We start from the raw sequence: 19,915 nt of genomic DNA on the forward strand, positions 1-19,915 counted from the left end.
CGTTCTCATGTTATTTGTGGAAATATGTGAGGTAAGAAGAGGATCTAAAGGTAGGCTTGAAGAGGAGAGGTAAAAAGAAGAAAGTGCAGTTTATTTTTATCCAGATGTAGCAAATACATTTGTGAATATGCACAGAACAATTAAAATATGGAAAGAAATATCTGGGATACGAGAAATTCACTGTTATTTTCATCTACTTTATGTTGAGTTAATTATTATGACATAAAAATGTCTACAACATGACTCTTAGAATTTGACAGTGTAGTAACAGTTAATATAGAAACCGCATATTTTAATTTTTATGGGCTGGTTGCTCTTTACAGATTTCCCAGAGATGTAGAATCAGTTAAGTGCATTGGATTAAGGATCTGAAGCTCAGAGGTTTGGATCCTGATTCTCACTAATTAATTAGGTGTTTGATGCTCATCAGTTTAATAAAGGACTTTGAGAACTATGTTCCTATCAGTGACTGAGGATAAGACTGCCCATTTCATTAGAGGCAGAGTCAAAATATATAATTTTATGCAAACTACTTTATTCTATGTTCATTTCATAGGTTTTATAAGGCTTAAATAAAGTCACAAATGTACAGTTACAGTGGCAGTTTCACAGTAGGTACTTCATAACGCTTTTAAAAAAGTCATTTCTTCCTTGGTAAAAACAAGTGTAAACAAACTGTCTTATAGGCTATTTTTTTTAATATCCTGAAGTTTAAAGGTTTACATGCCAGTCTGGATGAAGATTCACCAGAGCAGTGTTTCTCAAAGTCTGGCTCATGGTTCCCTATTGTAAAATAACCATGGTGGCTGGTTAAACATGCACATTCCTTCCCCTCTTCCCAAACTTAAGACTCAGCATCACTGGAGATTGGGGTATGGAAATCTGCATTTTAACAGTTCTCAGGTAATTTTTTTGTGTATGTGTGCTAATATTTAAGAATCATTGCCTTACAAGATGTTTTAGTTTTTCTTAATGAAATAAAACCACAATCTATCCTGCCTGTGGACCCTGGTATCACGCCTGCCCAAAGGCCCTAACAGCTGGCCCACACAAAATTTCTAGCTGGGGTGAGTGATCCAGGGCTTTTCCTGCTGAAGTCAATCGGTAAATAGTGGAAAAGGTCACTGTTTTTCCAAAGGTGCAGATACCAATGTAAGGCTACAGGGATCATGAAGAATCAGGGAAACATGACACCATCAAAAGAATAAAATAAAGCTGACCAATAACAAATAAGGAGACTCAATCTGTATTCAAAAACCTCTTAACAAAGAAATGGCTTCAAAAGTGAATTCTACCAAACATTTAAAGAAGTGAATTCCACCAAACATTTAAAGAAGAATTAATGCCAATTCTCTTTAAACACTACCAAAAAAAAAAAAAAAAAAAAAAAAAACCGGAAGAGGGAACACTTCCAAACTTATTCTATGAGGCCAGCATCACCCTGATACCAAAGCCAGACAAAAGATACTGCCAGAAAAGAAAACTATAAGCCAAGATAAACATGGATACAAAAATCTTCAACAAAATACTAGCAAACTGAATTCAACAGCACATTAAAAAATCATACACCATCACCAAATGAGATTGATCCCTAGAATCCAAGGATGTTTGAATATAAGCAAGTCAGTTGTTATGACACACCACATTAATAGAATGAAGGATAAAAATCACCAAGATCATCTCCATAGATGCAGAAAAAACACTTGACAAAACTAAGTAATGTTTCATGATAAAAGCATTCAAAATATTAGGAATAGAATGAAATTATCTCGACATAATAAAGGCTATATGAAAAGCTCACAGTTGACATCATATTCAGTGGTGAAAAAATAACTTTTTTCTCTAAGATACAGCATAAGACAAGGATGCCCACACTTACCACTTCTATTCAACATAGTACTGGGAGTCCTAGCCAAAGTAAGTAGACAAAAAAATAAAATAAAATAAAATAAATAAGTAAAGAAGAAAAAGAAAAGAAATATAAGGCATGCAAATCAGGAAAGAACAAGGAAAATTATCTCTGTTTGCAGATTACGTGATCTTAATATGTAGAAAACCCTAAAGACTCTACAAAAAAGAACTGTTAGAATAAACAAATTCAGTAAAGTTGCAGAAAAAAAATCACAGACAAACTATCACAAGATCAGAAAACCAAACACCACATGTTCTCACTTGTAAATGGGAGTTGAACGAACACATGGACACAGGGAGGAGAACATCATATACTGGGGCCTGTCAGGTGCTGTGGGGATAGGGGAGGGCTAACATTAGGAGAGATACCTAATGTAGGTGACGAGTTGATGGGTGCAACAACCACTATGGCAGGTGTATACCTATGTAGCAAAAGTGCACGTTCTGCACATGTATCCCAGAACTTAAAGTATAATTTTAAAAAGTCATTCATATATCTGTATACTAACAATGAACTATTTGGAAAGGAAGTTAAGAAAACAATCTACAATAGCTGAGATTATCAAAATAATGCAGTACTTAGAAATATACTTAACCAAGAAGGCAAAAAATGTGTACACTGAAAAGTATAAAACACTGAAGACATTAAAGCAGACAACAAATAAATAAAAAAATCCCATGTTCATGAATTACAATAATTATTATAGTCAAAATGTCCATACTACTTAAAGTGATCTACATATTTAATGCAATCTCTATCAAAAGAATAAAAGTTGACCCTTATCTTACAACATAAACAAATGGATCAACAAAACCATCAACTAAACACCATCAAGTAAAAATGGATTAAATAACTTAAGACCTCAAATCATAAAACTTCTAGAATAAAACATAGGGAAAAAGTTTCTTGACATTGGCCGTAGCAATGACTTCTTGGCTATGATACAAAAAGCACAGGCAACAAAATATTTTTAAAAATGAGATTATATCAAGTAAAACAGCTTTTGCACAGCAAGAGAAACAATCAACATAATGAAAAGGCAACCTACAAAATGGGAGGAAATGTTTACAAACTATTTGTCTGATAAGGAGTTGACATCTAAAACTCAATAGCCAAAAAAAAAAAATTAAAAATTAAAAAAATGAGCAAAGCACTACATCTCTAATGAACATGTATAAATGGCCAACAGGTATACAAAAAGGAGCTTAACATCACTAATCTTTGGAGAAATGCAAATCAAAATCACAGTGAGATATTAGCTCACATCTGTTTGGATGGCTATTATCAACAACCCAAAAGATAACAGGTATTAGTGAGAATGTGAAGAAAATGCCCACTGTTGGTGGATATGTAAATTGGTGTAGCCACTATGGGAAATAGTGTGTAGAATCCTCAAAACATGAAAAATAGAACTACCATATGATTTAGCAATCCCATTAATGGGTATATAGCCAAAGGAATTGAAATTAGTATATCAGAGAGATATCTGCACTCTCATTTCTTTGCAGCATTCTTCTCAATAGGCAACACTTGGAAGCAACTTTAATATCCATGAGACAGGTGAATGGATAATGAAAATGAGTTACGTGCATATAATGAAATATTATTCAGCCTCAAAAGAAGGAAATACTGCCACTTGAGACAAACAGATGAACCTGGAATATATTATGCTCTGTGAAATAAGTCAGACACAGAAGATTAAATATTACATAGTATCAATTATATGAGGAATTTAAAATAGTCAAAATAACAGAAGCAGAGGGTAGAATGTTGGTTTCTCAGGGACTGAGGGGAGGGAGAAATGGAGAGATATTTGTCAAAAGCAGTCTCAGTTATGCATGATGAATAAGTCCTGGAGAGCTACTGTACAGCATAGGGCCTATAGAAAACAATACTATTTGCTAAGAGGACTGATCTTATGTGACTGTTATCACACACAGAAATAATTATTTAAGAGGGCTGGAGGAAACTTTGGGAGGTGATGGATACGTTTATGGTACAGTGTGAGGTGATGGTTTTATGATTATAAACTTATATGGTTGTATACTTACCTACAAACTCATCTTGTATACATTAAGCATGTACAAATTTTTTGTCTGTTAATATCTCAATAAAATGGTTTTAAAAATATCATAATTATGGAGATTAATTTGCATCATCTTTTTAAAAAACATCAATTATTGTCATCTCTTATAGAAGCTTGAGATGTTTGGTTCAACCTATCAAGTAAACTTATTTTATACTTTTCAACCAAAGGATTAAAGATAAGCACGATTTGACAGCAGGAGAAATTAGGCATAGAGGAAAACTATAACCTAGTGCTGATTTCTAAATATAATATCCAGTATTATACGAGGCTCTTTCAATCAAAATTAAATTAAAAATTTAATTTCTCAGCTTCACTAGCCACATTTCAAGTACTCCACAACCACATGTGGCTAGTAGCTACTGGTGGACTGTGCAGGTTATTTTAGAATATCTTTTCCTTACTTAGCTCAAATACACTATTTTTAAAATTAACCAGATGTATTTGATATAGAAAAATTTAAGTGTCTTACTTTGCCAGAAATGGATGCAGAGATGACATGCAGCCCCATCTGCCTTCTCTGTACTCTTCCTTCCCACTCCCAAAGCAAAACTTGCTGGACTTTTTCCTTGCTGCCTGATAAACCTTATATCATCTATAGCTAGCATGTAATTGAATGATGCCGATTATGCAAACTTCTCACAAAAGGCAACTTCCGCATGAGGACTATGTTCACGGGTTGGTTATATCTGGATAAAATTTCCCTGAAGGCCTCACAGAGAAGAAGGTGCAAAGTTAACTTTACTTCACTGTAGTGCGTTGACTGTGTGGTGATGCAAGCTGCTGTGCTGGGCTCCTCAGAGGGTGGAAATCTCACTGCTCTTCCTCAAAGAGCTTGATTCTCCAGTAGTTCACCCCTTCCCCCCATGGTTTTCCTATTATTTTTTTCTCTATCTATCCACTTGTTGGTGAGTGTGTGAGGTATCTGTATCTGTAGGTATTTGGTGCAGTGGTAAAAATCCGGAGAACAAAAATAAGCTGGTGAGGTGGTGTGATTCTAACATCGTTTTTCTTTCTTTTTTTTTTTTTTTTGAGGCGAAGTCTCGCTCTGTGGCCCAGGCGGGAGTGCAGTGGCGCAATCTCGGCTCACTGCAAGCTCCGCCTCCCGGGTTCACGCCATTCTCCTGCCTCAGCCTCCCAAGTAGCTGGGACTACAGGCGCCCGCCATCACGCCCGGCTAATTTTTTTGTATTTTTAGTAGAGACAGGGTTTCACCGTGTTAGCCAGGATGGTCTCGATCTCCTGACCTCGTGATCCGCCCGCTTCGGCCTCCCAAAGTGCTGGGATTACAAGCGTGAGCCACCGCGCCCGGCCCCAACATCGTTTTTCTTTGTGGTTGTTTTCCACTCTAAGACATGCCATGAGATAATTTGAAAAATACAAAAAAAATGAAGATGAAATGAAAAATGAACTATACTCCCATTACCCAGAGAAAAGCTCTGTTAACATTCTGGTGTTTATCCTAACAGTCTTTTTCCTGTAAGATGCAAATTCAGATCATATTTTACACTTTTAAATATTCAGCTGTTTTCACTTAATACTATATTACAAAACCCTTCATTTATCATTAATAGTCTTCGAAAGTATCATTTCTTAATACAGATGTCCCATAATTTGCTTTACCTTTTCAGATGTCCCATAATTTGCTTTACCTTTTCCCTCATTAGAAATTAAGGTTGTTTCCAAATATTGGTAAGACATAATGTGACAAGTATCAATAATATATATTTTGTGCATCTAAGCAGTATGACAAAACAGAAAAAGGTGAAAAGGTATTAATGTACTTGATGTATTTCCAAACTATTTTCCAGAAAGGCTGTAACAATTTATACTCCCCTATGTAGGAAAGGTAAGTGTCTTGCCTCACCTGAAACTGAATGTTACTTTAAAAACATGTATGCTAATTTGCTAGAGAAAATAGTATATTATTGTAGCTTACTTTGCATTCCTTAAATTATTAATGAGGATTAACATTTTTCATGTTCATGGGGCATCTCTGTTTTTTTCTTAACAGGATGTCTTTTGTCTGTTTATTAAATTGGGGGTGGTTTTACCTTTGCTTCTTGTCATCCTTCCAGTTGTTTTATGAAGAAGCCCGATTTGGGGCTTTTTGATGAGCCTTGTGAGAGCATGGGATATATCTGCTTACAGGAAAGTGCCTCTAGGAACATGACCATTCTCTCTGTTCATTCATCCTCTTAAACTCCTGGTGCTCTCATGTTCTCTCTTCCTTTCCTTATCAGCCCCCGATCTCAAATGCTACCCATGACCACCCATGATTTAGAGGGAATCTAAATCATCTAATCACTAAATGATGCGCCCACTGCTTCATCTCTACTTATACAGTGAAAGATCATAGCTTTCATCAAAGGTATTTTGAGCATCAAATTGGAAATCCTGGGAAACTCCTGGGCGTGGAGGACCTCAGATGTCACCCTGCAGCTTTCTCTGTCTGTCTCTGAGAACAGATCTAGAGCCTTAGTGCCATCGCCACTACAGATGGGCTAAATTCAAGGACTGATGACTACTCAAAGCTGCTATGGAGTTAAAATAAATAGCATGAGAACATGAATGTGACATAATGAGGTTTTACTGGAAGAAGAGTTAGTTTTAAAATGACAACAATTGTAGGAAAAGCCAAATTTATTATATACAAAAAAAAAGCTGTTGACATAGTGTTCCTAACCTTTTTTTGCTCCCAACTTTTCTGAAAATTCTAATTTTTTCCTGCCCTAATCTTTTAAACCACATTTTTTCTCAATTAGATATTTAAAAACATTAAAAAATTCTCCATTGAAAATTTTTCACTTTGATTTAAAAAGGTGAATAAATAATACATTACCTTTGAAACTAACAGTGAAATGATTTCTTTTACACTGTTGTCGATCAGATCATCTATTTTTGAATGGTACTGTTGCTAGATATTAAAAGATAAAAACTCATTAGTTGACATGGACACAAAACTTTTGTCATCAGTCATAAATGCTCTAAATCTACTAGTTATGACCTATCAGATTTATTTAAAATGATCATTTGGAACATTAAAAGAACAAAATCTTGAAAATGATCCACCCAGTCAACACTTTTTACATTGTGGTTTGAAAATTTTCCCATGTGCACTGTTGAGTTAAGCAGCTAATGGGGTTATTATTTAGATGAATTGAGTTCTTATTCTTATTCAGGCAGAGGAATGTGAAGGATACTTTTTGTCTTCTCCTCTATAATTAAGGTGGCCATGTATTTTTCTAAAGGGTTGGTTTAGCTGGAGAAGCAAAAAGACTAGAAAAAGATTTAATTAATACTGCATTTCATGTCTGACAACTCTCATTCATAAGTTATTTTAAATGTGCTCTAGAAATAAAATGAGCTCCCAATTGTTCACTCTAAAAGGACTTTTTGTCAGCACAGGGAGCAGCAGTTTATACAATTCTTACAATATGCTCGAGCAAGGGCAAAATTAGAATTTCATCAACAAAGGTGAATAGATGGTAACAAATTAATAGGCCATAAAAGGTATAATGAAACATCACTCACTCCCCATAGTTTTATTACCGCTTCCTCATGAAAAAGATGCCTTTAAATAAATACCAAAAAAAGATGTATTTAAAATCAACCTGAAAGACTTTTTTTTTTCTTTCTTTAGAGAATACTAGAGGGCTCCATTCTTAAATTAGCAGAAGCTTTGGCTTCCAAGGCTTGTGAAGGCACATCCATTTAAACAGTAATTCTTCCTTTAGAAGCATTTATCTGACAACTGATTGTCCCCAATAGCCACTTCACAGAAAATGTGACTTGTAAAGACTAACCCTATCTTGACGGTTCAAGGCTTCTTGGAACAGCTAACAAAATGCATAGAGTAAAAGTACTCAGGTCAATATAAACATTAGACCAACTTCACTGCTGGTTGAATGGTTTCTTAAGATGTAAGTTTTTGAAAGCTATTTTTTTTTTTTTGTGCTGAAAACATGTCTCAAAGTTTCCACACAGAACAAAACATCAACTTAGGTCTGCTTTGGAATACTCAGGAATGACACTCCACCCCTCTCCCCAAGGGTTCTGACAGTTACAAGTGGTTATCATAAACCTGCATAAATAATAAAGAAAGGAAGGATAATTTTGGAGTGTCTGAATTATTTTCTTTTTCTGTGTGAGTCTGAGTGTGTGTGGGTGTGAATATAAGTGCATAATGATGAGTGATCTAAAATTAACCACACTGATGTGAATGTGGAATTTTCTGGGCACATATTGCACCCACTAAAGCATGTCTGTCTCACTTAAAGCCTTTATTGATTCCCAAGTTTGTGCTCCCCAGAGGATAAATGGAATTGAAACATAGAGAGTGGATTTCTATTCCAGTAGTGCTGATATTTTTGCTTTCGAGATAGCTTGAAGAGAAGGAAAACGGGAGAGAAAAGGGGAGAGAAGACAGAAAAACAGGTAGAAGAAAAAGAGCCTGAAAAAGCTGGCTGGCAGTTAAACTTCTGATCCAGTCTAAATTATTAATAATTTTCTGAGCCAGACAGGCCCACACATGAACATATCTGAGACCAGCTGAACAATTCCAGTGCACTGGCTGATGGGTAGGGTAATCCCTCCACTTACAAAAAAAGGCCCCCCAGCTCCTGGCTGAAAGCTGTGCAGCTGACTGTGCGATGGAGAAGCTTATGCAAATGAGCTCTGCCTGGCTCTCCCACTCTGCCACTCTTGTTTCACGTCCTTCTTGCTCCAGATCAGTGTATTCAGCAAGAGGAAATTAAACGCCACGTGATACACCTCTTTGGGGGTAGAAGAGGAAAGAGATACAGGAGTTGGGCTTCAAGCATCTCACTTCCCTCCTACATGGAAAGTGCTCCAAAGCATGCAGGCATTGAGGCACCCAGACTTCCAGGCAGGTTCCTAAATATGCCTTATCCTCAATGTTTTTCTCTGTTTTCATAACTTCCATTTTTTGAATTCAAAGTGATCAAATGTCATCAGAAAGCTATTGTATATAAAATACAGAGCTTCTACATGTTAAACTTTCCGGTTGAATTGATTCTGGCAAATCTTAAAATCAAGGGATGAGCCACAAAAGAGGTCATTGATACCCATTTTCTTGAAAAGCAGTGAAACTCAATGGACGCTAGGAACCATTAAATTCTCCTATAATACACTCCTGTAGATTGTTGCTTGCTTTGTTGCCTGATCTAGCCATAAGCAGAGAGAAAGAGAAAAAGAGGAAGAGATGGGGAGGGAGGGAGAGAAAATGAGAATGAATGAACAAAAACAAACACATACAATGTTAAAAACAAAGGAATAAAGAAGTATACATCTGAAATTTAATACCCAAGGGGTAAATCCAAATAGTGTGAGGTTTTTAGATTTGCATACTATGGGATTCTGCTATTGTAAATGTATCTGGTTAGATATGACTTACACTAATATTACAACTGCTGGGAACTTTCAGAATCTGCTCTGGCTGTGCAGTTGGTGGAGGTCGTATAGGCACATGAGTGTGAGAGAAAAGATGGCCTGAGAATTCCCATTTTACATATATATTCTGCAGACAATAACTCACATATGCCATACATAGGTATACAAAATTAGCTAGAAAAAGTCATTCATTAGGGGACCCAGATAACTTTCTTTTTCTTTTTCTGTGTTTTTTTTTTTAATTCTTGCTAAAAAATGTATTAAATAATGTATTTCAGGAAAATAACAAATTAACATAAAAGGAAGTTGTAGAATGAAGGAACAAGGATGAAACCAGAAATTGAAATATGTCAATAAATGTAATTAATGATTATCTGTAAAAGTAATATTTGTGTGTGCACGCATTTAAAATAAGGCAAGTCAAAAACTGCCAAAATAACAATGGTTATTGTGTGTTCATCTGGGATGGGTACAGGAGTGTTCAGTGGCTGGTTAAAACATGCTAAGATCAGTGGTGTGCTTAAACTAGTTCATAAAAGCGGCTTTTTAGAAATTTTCAGATAACTTTGTTTTTTGTTTTTTTTTGTTTTTTTTTGTTTTTTTTGAGACAGAGTCTCGCTCTGTCGCCCAGGCTGGAGTGCAGTGGTGCAATCTCGGCTCACTGCAAGCTCCGCCTCCCGGGTTCACGCCATTCTCCTGCCTCAGCCTCCCGAGTAGCTGGGACTACAGGCGCCCGCCACTGCGCCCGGCTAATTTTTTGTATTTTTAGTAGAGATGGGGTTTCACCGTGGTCTCGATCTCCTGACCTCGTGATCCGCCCACCTCGGCCTCCCAAAGTGCTGGGATTACAGGCGTGAGCCACCGCGCCCGGCCCAGATAACTTTCAAAGACAAACATGAACATGCAGAAAGAGATCACAGGTAAAAGTTTATCTGCATAGACATTTTTAAGTTAAAATTGATATTTTTTTTTCCCCATTTAGTATAACAGACAACATTTTTGGTACATTTTTGTTTCCAACAATAAAAACCTATAAAATTTTTATCAGAGGCTGGGCATGGTGGCTCATGTCTGTAATCCCAGCACTTTAGGAAGTCAAGGTGGGAGGATCGCCTGAGCCTGAGTTCAAGGTTGCAGTGAGCTATGAATATGCCACTGCACTTCAGCATGGGCGACAGAAGGAGACAAAAAAAGAAAAAAATACTGAGAAAAGGTAATGCTTATACACTGTTGGTGGGAATGTAAATTAATTCAGCCACTGTGGAAAGCAGTTTGAAGATTTCTCAAAGAACTTAAGACAGAGCTACCATTTGAATCAGCAATCCCATTACTGGGTACATATCCAAAGGAACACAGATCACTAAACCAAACAAACGAAAACAAAAACAAAAACAAAAACCACTTGAACTTGTATGTTCATTGCCATGCTATTCACAGTAGCAAAGACATGAAATCAACCTAGGTGTCCATCAATGGTAGACCAGACAAAGAAAATATGTTACATATACACCATGGAATACTAGACAGCCATAAAAAAGTACAAAATCATGTCCTTTGCAGCCACATGGATGCAGCTGGAGGCTATAATCCTAAGTAAATTAACACAGGAACAGAAAATCAGATACTGCATGTCCTCACTTATAAGTGAGAATTAAACACTGAGAACACACGGACATAAACATGGGAACAACAGACACTGTGGACTAGTAGAGGGGAGAGGGAGGGAGGGCGATGTGGATGGAAAAACGACCTATTGAGTACTATGCTCAATACCCACGTGTAACAAAACTACACATGTACCCCATATCTACAACAAAAGCTGAAATTTAAAAGAAGAAAATAAAATTCTTCGAATACTTCAAGTTGGATTGATAATCTTAGATTCTAGGGCTTTGTTAGATTTCAATTCATTCTTAAGCTAAGTTTCTCCATATCTGCCCTCAAAGGCAAACTGTGCCTGCTTTCCCAGCAGGTGATTCTGAACTTACATTAAGATAACCATTCAGGAATCCTTACTTCATGAAGCCCAGGGAAATCACAGGTCAAACACAGTCCAAAATCCTGGCCTCTCTACAATCAGGTGAACAGCACCACTTCACCTGACTGCTGTTACACAAACACACTCACGAAATGGCTAATCAGATGCCAGTGAATTCCAGCTTTCTTAAAAGATTTTGGACCTTGTCTTGGGGTATATAATATTTTAAAGGTACTGGATTGTTAGTTCCAGAAATGGATGCATTTTAATTTAACTGAGAACAAATTTGGCCCAAGTAGGGCCCCTTGCTCCCCTGAATTGCCATATTAATGTGTTTTCACCTTCATCCTCAACTAATGGGACCATGGAATGAAGTGGTTCTGAGGGCTGATGAATGCCTACAGCCCAGGTAGTCATCTGCTTTTGTGCAGTTATGGATAATGAGGATTCTAAACACTGAGGTGGCTTTGTGATCTCGACATCTGTCCCTGAGGGACTGGCCTGAGACTGCTGACTCATTTCACACAGCTGTCACATGAGCAGATCATTCACCCACTAATCACTCCATTAAACCCTATTCTGGGCCTCAGTGGAACATGTTTGCATCATCATGTAGCATGTAAGAAAAACAGGATCATAATTTAGAAGCACAGAAGGGAATGCATTGTGAGGAAGGAGTTGGGCAAGTTTTATCCCAGCGATGACAATATAACACATTTACTAGAGATTTTGGAGAGGTAATTTCTTTATAATTTAGAAAAAAACATTGCTGCTATGTTTAACTATGTAGTATATATTTTTACATGGTTCCAAATTGTCTAATGATCTAGTTTTTTTCAACAACTTTGTTGCTTTTTATAAATGAGGTCCACTGGCTCACCTGTATATGTAATGTATATACTAATTTTCAACAATTCCAAAACTTATCTCAGCATATATACAGAGGGAAGGCCTATGCAATTATGTGGATATGTTTACTGGAGAGAAAAAGCGAAGTATAAAATTCTTTTGCAATGAAATTCTTGTTTACCACTTTTTCAGGGTTGCTAATGGATTTTACACCTGCACATTTTGAACTATGTTAATTGTGTGAAAGTTGTGGGGAACTAATTGTCTCTGGTGTGAATGTACAGGTGCACACATAATGAACAGTAGTAGATTACTCTTCAAAACTACCCACCTATTAATGTAAAGAATCATTTGACAATGTAACAATGTTCATCATTTGTGTGTGTGTGTGCCTGTTTTTCCTTTTAAGTACTACAGCAAGTTGTTTCTTACAGGGGAGGATTTTTAAAGCAGTGACAACAAATCTGTTCATCCACTCAGCAAACATTTACTAAAGTGCCTACTGCATGTCAGGTACTGCAGTGTATGTTAAAATAAGAACAAACGGATAAACCCAGTATGAATGGAAGATGATTCCACAAACCAGATGAGAAAAGAATGGGTTTATGAGGAAACCTAAGATAATATTCTCAGGCAGACAATCAAAGGCTTACATCTGGTTATTAAAAAAACATGAGGAGGTAAATAGGAGCCACTGGTATCTAAGCTAGCTGCCTACTTATTCAGGTAATTAGATATAATAAATCATGTTGTAAGTGATCAGAGAATGGTAATTACTGAACATTCTATAACACATATCAGTTACCTGATATATGTGTAAGGTTGTATGCTATGGTAATATAAATACATTTATTTTTTCTGCTGAATTGCTCAAAGAATAAAATTGTGTATTCATGCATAAATATAAATTATGGCCAAATAGCTAATGTCTATACCTGGGGCAATAGGTATAGAATTCACAAGTAGTAGGCCTTCCCATCTATTTTCACAGTTAACTAAGCCCCTCTGCTTAGATGAGAATTGTCAGCCCAGGAAGAGTCACCCTGAGTTTGATTCCCAATTGTCAACTGTAAGACTTGTAAGATGTAACTTACCTACAGGACACAAAGACATTCTGACTCACGAAAAAAAAAAAAAAGTATACACTAGTCAATCCTTTACGCATAAAGGTTTTCTAACCTTGTACCTCAGGGATTCTGGGGTAGTATTTTAGGATGACCTGTTGTGGAGGAGGGCAGAAGTCTCACGACACAGGCCTGCCTCTTCCTTACCTCTGATGATGGTCACATCCTAGGCCATGAGTGGGAGGAAAGACTGTATCACTGGTGGGCTTGTACCTCACTGAAATCCACCACTGGGTTCATCTGTATGAAGTGACTTTGGGTTTGGCCTCCTGGTTCAAGTTTTTAGGGGCTATATGTCATCTAAAGCTCCAAACTTGAAATTCTTTTGGTATTAAAAGTATACTGTAGATAAATGCTTGAAAAATGTTAATTATCACTCTGCTCCTATAGTTATTCAGATTTCAATTTAAAAGAAGGTGAATTAATTTGGTTTTAAATAATTTTATCTTTAAAATTCTAAGAGTAGTTTATAAATTCCGCAGACTAACAGGGGAGAAACATTTCCCTCGTCATTATTTAAGGTATAAGTATTTAGTGTTTTCATGAATCTTTGGACTATTGCTATGTTATTGTAATCTGTTAGCCTTATATATGCGAACACAGAAGCCAAAAATCTGAAAATAAATTTATATAATTTTAATTTGAAAAGATGAAAATAAAAAATATACATTTACAAAAATAATAACTCAAATGAAATGTGCTTTTAGAAAAAAAAATGAGACTTACCCATTGACTACCAAACTGGATCATGCCATGGGTGGAAAAAAAAAGATGATGAAAGAGAACAGAAGGGAAGAATAAAGAAATGAAGAAAAAGTAATTACAATGGGAAAAAAAGGCAACAAAATCAACTTAAACAGATAATTGAAGAAAAATAAATCAATTTTCACCCAATCACCACTCTCAACAAAAAATCATGGGGTAAAATAAAATTGTACTTCTGAATATAAAACCAAACAAAATATAAATCAAATAGAAAGAATAGGATATTTATTGATAAGAACTAGGCCTAGATTTTTAAGTCTATTTCAACCTAAATTTTTAAAAATGGAAGCTACTGTGTAAATAAACTATTTCACACTTTTTTGTGTGTCTTACTTTTATAGATGCAAACTCTGGATACTCTAGATTTGTATAAACAAAACAGGTAGCTTTCCAGCTTTCTCATTTGCTTGTAAAAAGGAAGGTTTATGTAAATGACACAACACTTCAGCTGTTAAAAGCTATATCTAAAATTCATGGCCACTAATGCAATTTTAGACCATATTTATATCAAAAAGGAGAAACTGACATGAGCAAAGGATAAAGGGCATTCTGTTATTATAGTAAAGATCAAACGTTTGGTGCTAGAGAACTTGGTCTTTTCAATCCAATCAAGAGAATGCCTTGTGGAAAGGGAATTTCCCATGCCAAGGCACCCTGTGCTGCCTTTCCCCATGTGGCACATTCTACATACCTCTTGTCCTCCATCCAGGGCACAGAGTTTGGTGCTTTGCTTTTTGGCGTCGACTAATACATTAAACATAGTGCAAACGGAAGCTGGAATGCGCAAGTCAGTTGTTTTGCTTGCCTTTTGTAGCTTGAGTTCAAATGCAGTTCTTGTTCTAGTTTTTAAAACATGAATTCAGAGTAAGAAATTCTGCTATACAGCTCACCTGTTTTGTAAAAAGTGAAATCAACACTACAAGATGCTAATTTAAAACATGCAAATAAGGAGTAAGCAGTGTGGCAGTGCTTGGGAGCTAAGGGGTGGGATGCTTTTCTTTTCAAGTGTCTCAATGAAAGATCAGATTGTGATATTTTTATATTAAGCCTGGCTTCATGCAGTCACTCAGGCAGTATCGCCACCCAAATGAAGCTTTTTATTATATCTAGAGTACCACATTTAATGGAAAAAAACTCATAATTTCACTTAATTGTCTGAATTAATTGTCTGAATTTCCAAGTAGAAAAATCACACACTTGTATGCATTTAAGCAGAATATATCCTCTATGTGAGGGCTTACCAAATTAGAAAAAATAAGCACAAACCTAGGAAACCCTAAAACATGGTAATCAATGTACAATAGACAATGTGTAATTCTTTTATGTCACTTACATTCTCTTTCAAAAACCTAAAATTGCAGGCAGGTTTTTGAAAGAAACTACATCATAAGCAATTTGGAATTGGTTTTGCTGAAGTATCCTATGAAAATCCACAGAATCGAGACATCAAAATCAAAGATGATTTTTAAAAAACATTAAACTACCTAATCCAGGGCCTTGCCTTAAGGGGCCACTGAACATTATTCTAAAGACAGATTTTTTCTTGGTTTCAAGATTTCAGAAATATCCAATTGGTCTAACCAGTGTTTGAACACTTTTCTAATATGTGGCTCCATATTGTCCTTGTATATATAATGAACAAGGACAATGGAAAAAAAATGCTTGACCAATTAGGATGCAAAGCTGATTTGTTAAAACTATTATAAAATGAAAGCACATTTGGAAGAATATGAAGCCTCATAACTTATTTCCAGTTAAGTGATAAAGAATGTAAGCAGATAGTTGGAACTCATCTGATGTGGACAGAAAATAGTTAGTAATCCCAGAACAACTGATGGTGCTGATCCTATTTTGAGTTTACTATGCCATTTCACAGCACACAGACACAGTACATAATGCATACAGAACATAACAGACCTTTTTCATATGTCTCAGGAGATATTACCTTGGGAATTTAAAGCATAGTATTCCCAGAGAGATAACAGTAAGCCCTAAAGAAACCATTAATATGGTATAGATGTTACTGATTAAGGCAATAGTTGGGAGACCTGAAAAAAAGTATCCAGCCAATTTCATCAATTACATGGGTCCCCAGAATTTAATCAAGATAACCTAATACTCATTAAATGTTGGAATAGTGGTGCATAATGAAACCTTTGCTGTGACAATAATATATTAGGTACTTGATAAAAAGTGATATTTTTGGGTGCTGGCACATTAAGCAGCAATTTGAAAATACATGTCTACCTTTTGACACAGGCCTCTAGCATATCACTGGCCATTAGTTTAAGTCTTTGCTCTAAGTGGTGGGCAAATTCCTGTTCTGGCCAGTGCAGATCAAAGACAAACATTTGCAGTGCATCAAGCTTCCAAAAAAGGTCTTCTGATGTTGCTGAACCATTGCTAGAAGAAAAAGGAAAAATGAACATCATGAACTCCCCGTTAATTAGGTATATCATTAATACATTGTTTTTTCTTTTCTGTATCAATTGCCATCAGCGAAAAAAATACCATATAAAGTCTCTAATGATCCAATATTTTCTTTGTTCAGCCTTCTAATTGTTCCTCTACAATTCTTAATAAGGCAGGGCAAAGAGAACAAAATAGAAATAAATATGGTGGTAGGGTTTCATACAAAGAGGTAAAATGGATATGTATACTTTACTAAGGGAATTATATTGTGTACATAAGAACAAACATTGTAACTGTTCTTTACCAATCTCTAGGATAAAGATTCTTGCAAATCCCCAAAATTATGTTTTATGCAAGAAAATCCTTATGTTAGCAACCAGTACCTTTGGCGTTATTCATGCATATGTGCCTCTGTCACCATGGTGGTTTCTGTCTATCTATACGTGTGTAGAATATAGGGTCCTTGAATTTCTCAATTACAGGTAAAGGTGAGACAGGAACTGGAAATAAAATGGGCTAGGTAGGGAAGCAATCTTTTATTTTCATTTTTTGCTTTTTCTGGCTTATTAAAACCCAACTTAGTGCAAGGTATTGTCTGACAGAGAAATGACATTCGGGGTGCTCTGAAGATGGAGAAAAACAACACGTTTCAGGTCCTTATATCTAACTGTGGAGCCAAGATTTGCTAAGCATTCACTATTATGGTAAAATTACTCTACAGGAGTGCTATCACCCCATGTATGAAGATAACTTATAGAAGAGTTACAGTAACTTATAGAAGTTACCTTTTATAAGGTAACTTATAGAAGAGTACATATAATATGTTGGCAAATGGTTATTACTTTCCATTATGCAAGTACATAGGCTAATACAGAAACAAGTGTTTTGAAAGTAAAATATTCCTACATTAAAACATATTGAAATTTAACCATAAAAAGCATAAAAGCAAAAGCAAAAAAAAGCTGCTGTATGATTCATTTGTTCTCAGCTTTCCCACAATTGCTTCACATATACTAACTTAAAATTTATATTTCTAGTTTACAAAAGAAAATTAAAGAAATAAACTCATTTATTACAACAGCACAGGGGAAAATACCTATGTAACAAACCTGCACATTCTGCACATGTATCCCAGAACTTAAAGTAAAATAAAAAAAAAATAAATTGTTTAAAGCACCACATTGTTTTGCTAAATATGTCTTTATGAGCTAGCTTAGAAAAAAAGGCACCTCTTGCTCTTGACTAATGAAAAGCTTATTTCTGCCCTCCACCCTGACCTCAGCGTCAAAGCTCTATCACAAACCTACATTGCTTTTCTCTTCTCATTCTGCCAGTAATTCCTCCTGATCTCCTTGTCTAGCCAAAATGCCCTCAGACTTAAGTTCTCTAAGGACCAATCACAGCAAAGCAGTGAACACTCCCGTAGCACTTTACTCACTTAAATCTCTTCACCGTAATATTCAGTGCCTCAAATGCACCATTAAATAAGAGAACCAGACAACACCATTCTGATACTACAGTGAAAGTGTTGAAAAAAAACACTACCTTTATTTCTCCTTTTGCCATATATATCACACAATTAAGAGAAAAAAAAAACAAAAAACAAAATCTCCCTTCACATCCACAGTGTACAGCTTGGTAGATTAGAGGAACTGAGTTTTAAGAATAACTGAATACAATTGGCAAAGAAGCAAATCTGCTTCTTATAATCTTTTTACTTTGGAGAAATGTAACTATTTGGAATGTATATATTCTTTAACAACACAATGACAAGGAAAAACATCATAAAAACAAAATCTCTAATGGTAAAGGCAGAATTCTACTAAAAATAGATTTTCTAATAATACATGGCAATCTTTATAGAGAATATGGTTATATTTTTCTTCTGTTTGATTCTATGGTAAGATTCTTGACAATAAATGTGTTTAATTGGGAATGTAATTAAGATAACAAGTGTTTGTTATAATTAGATAGATATATGAAAAAAATGTGAGTAGGCTTTCTCTGGAGTTGGTACATATAACCTGCAATTTATTCAGAGCTTTTTCATTTTAAAATTATTTCTAATCAGTGGCCTATTCCTAAAGGTATTATTAACAGATTAAAGAATTCGAATGTGAGTAGTGGACTCTGAGATAATTTCCTAAAAATGCCAGCAGGAAACTTAACTTGCTGGCATTCATTTCTAGAGAAAAAAAAAACAGAATAAAGATTTATATACAGATAGATATGTCGATGAGCAATCCTTGCATGATTTATGCATTGGTAGGCAGGGATGTATCTTCAAAACCATGGTTACTTTTATATTCTTCTTATTTAATCAGCAGTTGTATTTTTAATTCTTTATGTTAAATATAAATGTTTCTTTTTATTAATGTTTCAAACTTCAAAAAACAAATGGCAATAACATCATAACATTATGAGTAATTCTGGACACTCTGACAAAGAACCTAATGTTGATAACCTTGGTAGGTAAAGATAATGGTGATCAACTTGTAAAACACATTTTTAAATTTCCCCAGAATGGTGAAAGCATAATCACTTTACTTACAAAGCCCCAATTTGTCATTATTCCTGTCCTGAAATTAACATACTTTAAAAAAGGGTCCTCAATAAGGGATTCAGAGTTCGTACAAATCCCAAAGTTAATAAAAGATTACTAACAAAAAAATAAATTTCACAGGATAATGCCCATGATATTGTTCTTGGCTAAAATCAAGCGTTAAATAGATGAGAAATTAGGAAGAAAAGGAGTTAAATTATAAAACAGTGTAAAAAAGAACAAAAAATCATACACTTAGAAAGGTTCATTATAGTTTGTAGGCAATTTTCTGAGCACACACAGACACCACTTTACACACTCTAATGACCAAAAGCATTTGCCTGTAAGAAAAAAAATTCACATGTAACATAATATCCTAGTGAGTATTATGAATGCAGTTATGATGTTAAACTTGGAGAAATATTGCCAAATTACTTTGCAAGTTATTCTCTTTCTTGGTCTTTTCCTATTTCTTTTCTTGATTGTGTGCATACCTGACTGGGTGTGGATTTGCAGTTGGTGGTGGGATAGGTAGAAAAGTAGCAAGTTCTTAAACACAATGTTCTATGACAGCAGAACAAATTAATGATAGGAGTGAGGAATTTGTAGTCAAACGAACCTGGGTTCAAATTTTGCCTCTGTCACTTATTTGCTGTGAGATATTGGGTAAGTTTGGTTTCTTAGTTTCTTTATGACTTAGTTTCCTTAACTGTAAAATGGGGATAATGATATGAGGTTGTTATAAAGATTAAATGAGATAAATAACTTGGCACTGTACTGGAAACATAGTCAATTCTCAATAAATGGAAGCTATTTTTCTTCCTCTCATGATTAT

The 19,915-nt window shown here is 35.4% G+C and overlaps 1 protein-coding gene across 9 annotated transcripts in view; it reads right to left on the minus strand.

Annotated features, from left to right (window-relative positions):
- CADPS2 (calcium dependent secretion activator 2) overlaps positions 1-19,915 on the minus strand; it is a 568,074-nt gene that overhangs the window by 54,015 nt on the left and 494,144 nt on the right. For 5 of the 9 annotated variants that reach the window (XM_019031557.4, XM_055347438.2, XM_055347439.2 and 2 more), the window contains 4 exons: positions 16,374-16,529; positions 14,818-14,965; positions 14,088-14,102; positions 6,841-6,915 (listed from right to left, as the gene is read on the minus strand). In XM_019031557.4, the coding sequence (XP_018887102.3) occupies positions 6,841-6,915; positions 14,088-14,102; positions 14,818-14,965; positions 16,374-16,529 (394 nt within the window). The remainder of the gene's footprint in view (positions 1-6,840; positions 6,916-14,087; positions 14,103-14,817; positions 14,966-16,373; positions 16,530-19,915) is intronic. The other 4 variants (XM_019031559.4, XM_055347443.2, XM_031013041.3 and 1 more) reach the window with 1 other exon arrangement.

This window comes from Gorilla gorilla, chromosome 6, assembly GCF_029281585.2.
Source record: "Gorilla gorilla gorilla isolate KB3781 chromosome 6, NHGRI_mGorGor1-v2.1_pri, whole genome shotgun sequence".
NCBI lineage: Eukaryota > Metazoa > Chordata > Mammalia > Primates > Hominidae > Gorilla > Gorilla gorilla.